This window comes from Limulus polyphemus, unplaced genomic scaffold, assembly GCF_000517525.1.
Source record: "Limulus polyphemus unplaced genomic scaffold, Limulus_polyphemus-2.1.2 Scaffold7840, whole genome shotgun sequence".
NCBI classification, from domain to species: domain Eukaryota; kingdom Metazoa; phylum Arthropoda; class Merostomata; order Xiphosura; family Limulidae; genus Limulus; species Limulus polyphemus.
In genome coordinates, this window is record NW_013673450.1 from 13378 (window position 1) to 24454 (window position 11077).

Genomic DNA, 11077 nt, shown 5'->3' on the forward strand with positions numbered 1-11077 from the left:
ATCTTTAACACTACTTTTATTTTCTCAGTGATGGGGGGGGGGCTTTCTGGCCCCTCCTTTTTTTTAATATCTAATATTTTTACATGCTGCAAGTGAGAGAACCTGTTGTTAAAATATTTGAATCCCACCACTGCATCATAGAAGATATTAATACTGACGAACAGTTATCACCCAACAGTCTTCTTTTCACAATGGATGTTTCTTCCCTTTACATCAATATTCCACATGATGGACTACAAACCAAAGTGGGAATTAAACTTTTCTAACCAATTGTAATCTCAAACAGTAACTGATCTTGCCAGTCTGGTTTTAACTCTGAACAACTTTGAATTCAATAATGAGTATTACATTCAGGTTAATGGTACTGCAGTGGGTACCAAAATGGCTCCCACTTTTTGCCAACATTTTTATGGGTCATATTGAAAACAAGCTTTTACAACTAAGCCCTGTAAAACCTCATACATGGAAACGTTACATAGACGACATATTTTTCATTTGAACAGCTGGTCTTAAATCACTTAAAGAATTTATCTCACATGCAAATTCCTTTCACAAAGCAATCAAGTTTACCTGTGATTACTCGCCTACTCAGATTAACTTTCTTGATGTCAATGTTTTTCTAAAAGACTGAATTTTACACACTGACTTGTACAGTAAAACCTACAGACAGACCACAGTACCTTCACTATAAAAGCTGTCACCCCTCTAAATGAAACATTACCTACAGTCCAGCTCTTAGAATAAAGAAAATATGCTCATATGAAACAGACGACAGAAAACACACCAAAGATATAAAACAAACTATGTTACAAACAGGATATAAAGATACCAAATTGCCAGACAAATTGAAAAGGATAACAACACGCTGCGGAAAAACATCCTAAATCAGAGCAATACTAAACTTTCAAATAGAATTTCTCTTATTATTACCTGTCAGTTTAAACTCAGAAACGTTTCACGAATTCTAATAAAACATTTTCATCTCCTACAGATGTCTCCTTCCAAAAAAGCAGAACTCAAAAAGATATCCTTTTTCACACAAAAATGAATTACATCCCACCCAAAAACGGTTGTTGTCCATGCAGTAAAGTCCACTGTGAAACTTGCAAGTTCTTAAAAAGCATCAACTCATTTTCTGATGACCAAAATCAAAAAACCTTTAAAATATCCAAATATGTCACTTGTAAAACAAAAAAACCATTTACCTTATACATTATAAAAAATGCAATTACCAATATGTAGGACATACACAAACAACTCTTGGAGAACATTTCACCTACCATAAATCTTCTATTAACACCAAAAAAGATCTCCCTGTTGGTCAACACTTTAACCAACCCGGTCATTCCAGTAATGATGTTACTCTCATCGGCATTGAAATAGGATTCAAAACTAAAGCAGTTAGAGAAATACAAGAAGCTTATTGGATTGCTAATCTCAACACTGTTCAACCTTTCGGAATTAATTTAGATCTCAGAATTGTTGAACTCCGTTCATTGGTTTCATCTCTGTCAGAAAAATAACTTTTATTCTTTGCTTATTTTTTTATGTAATATGAACACTGAATTTCCTAAAACGTACTATTTAAGATAATTTTTTATATGCGTTTTTATAAACTAACGAGCATAATATATCTTTTTTTAATCAGTCTCCAGGTGTCGCCTTTATTTTGCTTACACTTAAGTATAGGTTCAAATATACATATATTTAGCCATTTCTAAAGTAAAATATCCCTAACACCTTTTCACATACACTCTTGACATTGGCTACATTGTACCAGAAATGAGATGCTTACAACAGTACTTGAGAGATAAACTAAACATTTCCTGGAATACCAGATGACCTTCCTGACATCACTATATTCCAGTTTGCGCCTGAAGAAGAAAGGTCCACCTTTCAAAAGTGCTCAGGTTATAGGGTTTTTATTCATTTCCATATATACTCATGACCTTTTCCATGATGTCCCATTTTTGTCTCATTCTTCTATTCTTTCAATACATTTAAAAAATATTATAAACTTAGTAAACTATTTTTTACAATATTCAGTCATTTACAGTATGTTTATTCTACTGTATAGAAATGTTCTGAAAATGGAAGATAATGTAAGTGAAGTCTTCAAAGGTGCTTTAAAGTTAATGATAAATTTTTACTTCACAAGATTGTGTGTCGCTATTAAAATTCTCCTAGCTAATAATAATTTTGCAAAGTTTTAATGTGTTGAATTTTCTTGTGGCTTGCAGGAGAGCTGGATTTGCAGTCAAACAGTACAAGTATTATGATCCCAAAACATGCGGATTAGACTTTAAGGGTTTACTGGAAGATATTTCAGTAAGTAGTTTGTTTGGTATTGCATTAAATGTGATAATCGTAAATGAGTCCTAATTATTCATCTTTAAGTAGAAATGTTCAAGATCCAAAGTGATATTCAGCACACACACACACACACACACACACACACACACAGTTTCAGTAACACACTTACCATCATCGAGGCTGATGTTATTGAAAATAGTGGACTGTAACTACTAATAAAGATTTTACTTTTCATTGTGCCAAATGAAATGACAGATTTTGTATTTCTTACTTTTAATAACAAAGCAGCAAAATGTGCCTGAAGAGACATTATACATCTAGGGGAGGCTTCTTAAAAATGTTATTTAATATTAATAAAAGTTTACTTAGAATTTAATAAGTCTGTTTACAAAAACATAACATTTGTACTACTAGTTTGGTGATTTTCACATTAAGTATAAAATAATGAATCAGATTTTTTAAAGTAAAGTACAACCAAAAGTCGCACACAGAACAGTCATTCCGTGTTGGATGGTTTATCAAGTACATCTTAAATGGAACCTTTTACATTCCGTGTACTTGACATTATTAATCATTTTAGTTTCAACATTCCTGAAGTCTAAGTTTACAGTTAGAAAATTAATTATAACTTAATTCAGATAAAGTTAGTTGTTTATTTTTGAAAAAATGTCAATAATATTTCAAAAATGTAAATTTCTGTTGTGCGTGTGATAAATTGTAATAATTTTAGTGGTATATTTGTCTTTTTCCCTCACTGTATTCCTTGGATCTCTGTTCAATAGTACACGTTTTATACATGAGAAGCATGTAATTGTTATATATTTTTTTTCTTCTCTCTCTCTCCAGAAAATACCAGAGAACTCTGTTATTCTACTACATGCTTGTGCTCACAACCCTACTGGAGTGGACCCGAAAGTAAGGGTTTATTCTAGTTATTCTTTTTACAATTGTTTTGGTAAACGTTTATTGTTATATAATATAAAGGAGAAACAACAGTAATGCCCAACTTTTTTTCCTTTTGATGGGAAGTTTGAAAATAATTGAAAAAAAAAACTCCCGAGGATTAATACTGTTACAAAATTTACTGTCTTTCATCTACTGAAAGGAAGTTTTTTATATTTTTTTAGCAAAGTTATTAAATGAAGGGTTTGACTGTATGTTTGGAATTATTACTATGTAATGTATTGATTTATTCTTGGAATAGTCATTTATTTTTTACTTGTAGCCCGAACAGTGGAAAGAGATGTCTGATCTAATTAAGGCAAGTATTTTTTGCTGCTTTTATTGTTTTAAGATAATATAAAATCTAAGTGGGTAAGGTGTAGGTAAACCATATGATAAATGTATCTGTGTAAGAGAAAGACACTTTGAACAAATCATGGTTTGAATGTTTTAGATAACTTTCCCTCCAGTGGCTCCGAAGTAGTCTGAAGACTCGTAATGCTAAAACCTGGTTTCAATACCTGTAACGGGCACAACATGGAAAGCACTTAACACAAACCAACAGAAATTTAGACAACTTTAATTTGTTTTGTATATGATTCATGGAAAATTTTTTTTTTTACTGGTGTAATTATAATAATTTGTCTTTTCCTTTCAGTTTTAAGATTTTGCTTTTGAGTAACGATTGTGCTACACCATATTGCATATCTATCTCGTACAACAGTAATAGTTGCACTAACCCTCTTGGTAAATGTAACTTATGTTGTAACTCTTCTAATTTCTCTTTTCTTGGCAGACTTTCAGTAAACGTTACAAGTCTTTTTACATTCAAAAAAATCATATTTTTTACTGAAGTATTTTTAATAAAGATTTGTCCCTAACTATATCGATTAGTCCAAGTGCAAAGTGATTTTTTTAGTAGGATTAAAAATGCTTTTTTCTTCATCTCAAAAAATCTGAAATTTCATTTGCGTAATCTCTTTAAAATCTCCTAAATACATTTCAAACTTTTTTTTCAGTAAAACTTTATATTTTATTTGTTATATTCTTTACCCTAACTCTATACAAAGCTGGTCAACTTGACCGACCTATAACCACCAAAAAAGGTTGAAATATGTCTAAATTACTTTTTTTTTCTTTCTAGATTTATTTGTTTATCCTAAGTAGCTTTAAACTGTATACATCTACTTATACTTAAATTTTATTGTTTGAACTGTGTCTAACTAGTATTTGCACTATTGTAAGTTGTAAATCACTTTGGGAACATTCAGCTCACATTACACTATCAAATTACATTACACGCATATTTTATTATATTACTATTATTTATTTATCATAATATAATTTTAACTAACCTAAAGGGTTTCCTATTTTTACATTTTAGTTGCTTTTATAATAATAAATAAATAAAGAATGCACATGAAAAACAAGAAATAAAGTACATACCTTTACCTTCTTTTTTTTTGCTGTCGACTGTCGATGACACATAAGACTACTTTTTTTTATACAAAAGGTAGTAGTGCACTAAATAATTTTTACTTAATTAGATAATGCACTAAAGAACATAGAATAATAATATGCAAAAAGCATACAATATCCCATAACTATCACAATATTTCTTGCTTTCTAACCATGCGACAGAAGTCTTTATAAATTCATCCAAACTAATCAGTGTATTTCCAGTGAGAATGAAGCTTGTACTAAAAGAGAAATTGACATTTCTCTGTACAGAAAACAACGTTTTATAATATGTCATTTAATAAATAAAAACCTTGGGTTTCTGTTGGTTACAAATAATATAGTATAAAATGTAAGAGAGAACTATTGACAAGTCCTGAAAGAGAGAGGTAGGTGTGGCAAGAGGGGTCTGATTTTCTATTTAATGACTATAAAAAATTATGCTTTGCCCATAGGTGGTATTGGCTAGCTGCCTTTTTCTAGTCTATCAATGCTAAATGAGGGATAGCTAGCATTGATAGCCCTTGTGTAGCTTTGCTCGAAACAAGACATAAAACAACCACCTAAAATAGAATTTTTAATAAAGAAAGATTACTAGAGGCTTAGTTTACTCTTTTTGATTTGCTACTACTCACACTACAACAGACTAGTTCAAATTCTCGGTTCATCAGTTCTCATTGGAAAACTGAATCAAATATATTAAGAGGGCCTCATATAAACAGTTTGTTTGGTTTGATGTATACTCCATTACTTACCAAGATTTAAAGCTATGAAAATTATTCTTTGTCTGTGCGATAACAATATTATAGTGAGTAATTTACATTAAATTTCATACTTATTGAAGGGGTGACAAATATATTAGAGAAGAGGGGATGCCTAGAGGAAAAAACCTCACATTTCTCACACTAGGGGAAATTCAGGATTTGTTTTAATATTTCCTTATAAAATTATGAGTTTCAGACTTGTATTCTCTTAAAATATTATTTTATGCTATATTAATTGGTATAACATAAACAAAAGTAGTTTAATTAAATTTTGAATGTAACTCACTAAAAACATCATGATGTTCAGTAAAGGATTCCTGTGATGAGAAGGTTAATGAACCAAATTTGAATATTATACAAGTTTTAATTTCCAAAAGAAATATTTATATATATTATCAATATTCCCTAGTGTGTGTGTGTATCCTTATATTTGTTTGCCTATTTTCTGTTGTTTGTTTTAACCACCCTTCTCTGATATCCTGAGTTTAATGTAAAGTACTCATTATAGTATACATAGTACTAAGACATATTTTAATTTTTATGGCCTTTGATCTTATTTCTTACAGAGGAATAAAATAGAAGGTCAGATCCTGCTTGTCACACTCGCCTCTAACATCTTTTCTCTCACAACTTGCCAATAATTCTCTGTTTGCTATTACATCATTTATAACCAATAGAAAGATGGTTTTAATTTAGCAAATGACATATTATGCTATCTTGTTCTCAGTTTTTTATGTATATTATAAACTGGAAACTAAACAGCTTAGATTAGGTTAATTAAAGAAAAACAAATACAATTTCCCCTCGAGGTAAGCTTCTTGGCAGCTCTTACATTACGTCATTCAACACAGTAACTTGGGCTATGTGTTTGCCACGTGATTTACCATATGTATCTCTGGATTATTAGTTAGACAAGGTTCATAGAGCAATAAAACAATAAAATATAAACAGGTGTAAACTGTTGGGAGCTGTTTAAGATAAATAATTATGATCTGTTACAATCTGCAGTTATTTTAGAAATGGGGGGGGAAGATAATTTATTTCGTATTCTTTGTGGCGGTTACAAGGTTGGTCAAATAAACTGAGTCCATGTAGAGTTAGGGTAGAGAAAATAACATATAAAATATATAAAGTTTTACTGAAAAAAATGTTTGATATTCATGTTTGAAAATGCACATATCACATTAAAGGTTATAGTATAGAGTTAAAAGCTATATTTACACGGATGGTTTCAGACAAAAACCATGCAAAGGGAAGTTAACTTTCGGGCATTCTGTATATTAATCATCCCCCTGAAAGAGCATAATACTGAAAAATGGAAGTTATTTTTGTGTAAATGAATAACCATATAATTTCTTCTAAAGCTTAGAATTAGAGATGCATGTCTGATTTTAAGTTTATTGGTTATAATTAATATTTGTTTTATAATTAACACTTGTACGAAGAACTTCATGGTGCTCCATAATTTGGTTATTACTTAATTACTCGTTTAAAATAAATACACTTAAAATCTAGCATCATTTGATCTATAATAGATTACTAAAAAAAAACTTCAGTAGTCTTCCAAATTGTTTATATTTTCCAGAACTACAGTGTAGTTCTTATTTTTGGTATGTAGGCTTTCTCATTCCATTTCATTAGTTTTAGACCCAAATTGTTTATTAAACTTTATCGTCTTATTCTTACAGTCTAGAAAATTGTTTCCATTCTTTGACATGGCCTACCAAGGTTTTGCAACAGGTGACATTGATCGTGATGCCATGGCAGTCAGGATGTTTGTTGATAATGGTCACAGGATTGGCTTAGCTCAATCTTTTGCGAAGAACATGGGATTATATGGTTAGCTAAACTATTTCAGTCATATTTTAATAATGTTGCTTTACGTATTGTTTTCCAGTGTTGCATGATTTTTATTGTTAGTTTCTTTACAACTTCATGTAATATGTGCATATTGAAATGCTTTAACTTTCACATACATCTTTAGCATTAACAACGATGTAATGAAGTAAGTTGTCTTTAATGTGTTACTTTGGCAATACAAAAAATTAGTCAGTAGAAGAGTGAACAACATAAGGCTTAGTGAAATCTTCCTACAAGAGCCAAAATATGGGTCAAATTATTTAAATTAAATTTGTGTTGATATTTTAAAATGTAGTTCTTCTATAAGACAAAGAAGACTTTGGGAGAAATAGTTTTTACACATTAAGCCATAATATTTCATATACTACAAGGATGTAAGATGTAATATTGATCAGAGATACTAAACTAGAAAAAAGAAGCAAGAAAAATATGAAATTAACTTTGTACTGGTTGATGGTTTATATTGAATTTTTGATAAAAAAAAATTAGCTATAAAAACTGTTTTTCTTTGGTATAGAGCATTAGTCATACACTGTTTCTGTTGCATGGGTTTATTTGATAACACTTTAGTTTGCTTTCAGGCGAACGTGTTGGGGCTTTCACCATGGTGTGTAATTCAAAAGACGAAGCTCAGCGAGTTCTTTCTCAGTTAAAGATCATCATTCGACCCACTTATTCCAACCCTCCAATTCATGGAGCACGGATTGCACAGACGGTTCTTGGAGAGCCAGAATTACGAGAACAATGGTACGATTTATTTTATTTATAAATAAGATTGTTATGAATTATATAAATAATGACAATTCTTAAATTAGCTTTTTTTTTTCCCTTCTAACTTTGTTTGAAAATTCTTAGTATTTGGATCATGTTAGGATCCATAAAACAAGTGTTCTTCAGTAGTTAAAATGCCTGAGAGTTAATTTTTCAGGACCTCCAAACCTGTGTTGGAGGGAAAATGTAGTATTTAGATCTTTTATGTTGATAAAGTTTATTAATCCTAGTTTTAATACATTAATAATTCTAAAGTTTTGTGATGAAGTTATCCTATACAGTCAAGAAAATTTCAAAATGGTGAACGTGTAAGGGTAACATGTTCTATAAAGCTGAATTTCCACTGAAATGAATCTTAAATTTCTATCTTATTAATTGTTTTTAGTGAAAATAAAAATGTATTTCATTATAGGTACAAAAATTGCATTGATGTAACGGTATATCTCATTATTACACAGGTTGAAAGATGTGAAAGGAATGGCTGATAGAATAATTAGCATGAGAACCCGTCTCAGAGATGGCCTGAAAAAGGAGGGATCGACTCGCAACTGGCAGCACATCACTGACCAGATTGGGATGTTTTGTTTCACCGGAATGAATCCTAAGGAGGTGTGTTCTACAACAGAAGGTTCAAAATATCAAAAATGCCTACTTGGATACAATGTATCCTGCTTTCAGGTTGCTTGTAACAAGTCGACACAAAATAAAAGAAATGCAAATATTAAAATACTAGTAGTAACATGCACAAAACTGTGTACACTCATAATATTGAACCTTCTACACAGCTCAGACATTCTCATTTGTGGAACTGAAGGCTTAGTATACTCATAAATGTATTCTACACGTATATTATCAATTTCATCTCTTGAGATTTGGTTTTTACTCCAGTGTTATCTTCGCGAAATTTGTTTTATTTTTTATTGACCTGTAGTATCCAGGTTTTGCAGAAAAGCAGACCAAATGAAAATAATTTATGTGTTATAGTTTTAAAAAATAAATGTAAAAAGATTTTTTTTCAAGACCAGATATGACAAAGCTGCCGTAGCTGACTTCCTAGCAAATCGGACTTCAATAAATTAGTACGATAGCTAGGGATCTGTGCTACAAGCTGGAGTGTGAATGTAAGAACAAGTACTTGGACAAGTAGAATGCATTTTATGTACAGGATGGTGCAAAAGGTTTGTCCCATGGGGATTTTGAAGAAACCAAAACAAATATAAAAAAACTTACTGTCTTGTGTATAGAAGTGAATTTTAAAACTCGTGGCCTTTAACTTCGAAGCCTATATTAAGTTACTTTAATATACAAACAAATAAATACTTTTTTTGTTCTCAATAATTAGGTATATTGAAAGATGGAGATGGTATTTGATTATCTTTGATTTAAGTTTTTCATGAACCTGTGATTGTGTTAGCATTGTAAGTGTATATAATGAAACATGTATAACCTGTTGTTAGTTCAATATCCTTCAGCAGAAGACAAACATGGCTTCATTTATTCAGTTCTTCATACTGCAGGAATGAATTATTTTTAAGCATAGATATAAAAGTATTTTTTAACTTGTTTATTACTAACACAACTTAATGTAAATCAGTGTTTTTTTTAATCATTTTAATATGACCAAAACTGTTTATAATATACAGTTATGATCATGAACTTTAATTTTTTTTTTTATTCATAGGTTGAAAAACTTACAGCAGAGTTCAGCGTCTACCTGACAAAAGATGGACGAATTTCAGTGGCTGGTATCTCTTCTAACAACGTAGATTATCTTGCCCATGCCATGCACCAAGCCACCAAATAATTTTTCTTTTCCCAACAATTAGTAACACTAGATGTCACTACCAGTCTTTGCTTCGTGTTCTTTGTATGTATATTCTACTAAACAAAATGTATTTAGTTCAGTTGCACCTCTGTTTTACTATATTATAGGTCTCAATTAATATAAAAAATATTTTAGTTTGAAAACATTAATATTATAGGCGAGTGAGGTGCTAAATATCGCTACATTGTAACATACTCTGTATGTACATATGGATTATGTACCCTAATTCAAATGTGTTTCATAGTCTTAAAAAACAAATTTAAAGAGTTTTTTTTGCTGTAACTTGTGTATATTTTTTTTTACACCATCACTTTATATTAATCAGAAAGTATTGAGCATCGGGTTTAGTAAATAGAAAAACTAGAACTTTTGTTTGTTTTTTCCCTCTAAACAGTGTTACATTTTTTAATATACTGCTCTGTAAGTGTTAAATTTTTGGTTTTGTGAAGAGGTTGGAGGACGTTTATCAAAAATGTATCATTATCATTTAATAAAGTATGGTGAAATACTTTGTAGTCTCTGATCACATAACATGTGACTTTCTTAGCTTAAAAGTAATAGTTATTTCATAGTGTATACACAAGTGTCTTTCGATCTTTGTAAGGCATATTGGAGGGATTTACACATTTTGATAACAGAAAGTTAGAAGAAAGAAAACCTTTACATTCCAAATAATTATAGTCTGTTAATATAAAGGTTCTCTTATAGTTATATGGAGTGTAAAGGTCGTTTTACTATCAAAATATACACAAATACTTAACTAAGTATGAAAACAAATAGCTTATAAATGTTTGTGGTATTCTTTATATTTGCCACTGTATAAATATTTGGTAGGAATAATGTTACATACAATCTTGTAAGTATTGGCTAATAGATACCGATCGGGTCAGTTAGCCAAAATCATGTAGAGGTAACGTCGAAAAATTGTATTGTTTTGTGTAAGTTCAGCATCTTTCAAAGTATTGTTTGTAAGTCTTGGCTAATAGATACAGATCAGGTCATTTAGTCAAAATCATGTAGAGTTAACGTCGAAAATTGTATTGTTTTGTGTAAGTTCAGCGTCTTTCAAAGTATTGTTTTGTCTGATAGATATAGATCACGTCATATAATGGTTTGAAGATTTCTCACAGTTTCTGCCTGTTAA

General features: G+C 30.5%; 1 protein-coding gene across 1 annotated transcript in view; it reads left to right on the plus strand.

Annotated features, from left to right (window-relative positions):
* The window catches only part of LOC106474906 (aspartate aminotransferase, mitochondrial-like), a 21042-nt gene extending 10598 nt beyond the window's left edge, over positions 1-10444 (plus strand). Inside the window, exons 5-11 of the mRNA XM_013935604.2 lie at positions 2241-2328; positions 3160-3228; positions 3539-3574; positions 7166-7316; positions 7919-8084; positions 8567-8717; positions 9790-10444. Coding sequence (XP_013791058.1) covers positions 2241-2328; positions 3160-3228; positions 3539-3574; positions 7166-7316; positions 7919-8084; positions 8567-8717; positions 9790-9912 — 784 coding nt within the window. The 3' untranslated portion in view covers positions 9913-10444. The remainder of the gene's footprint in view (positions 1-2240; positions 2329-3159; positions 3229-3538; positions 3575-7165; positions 7317-7918; positions 8085-8566; positions 8718-9789) is intronic.
* Positions 10445-11077: the final 633 nt, after the last annotated feature.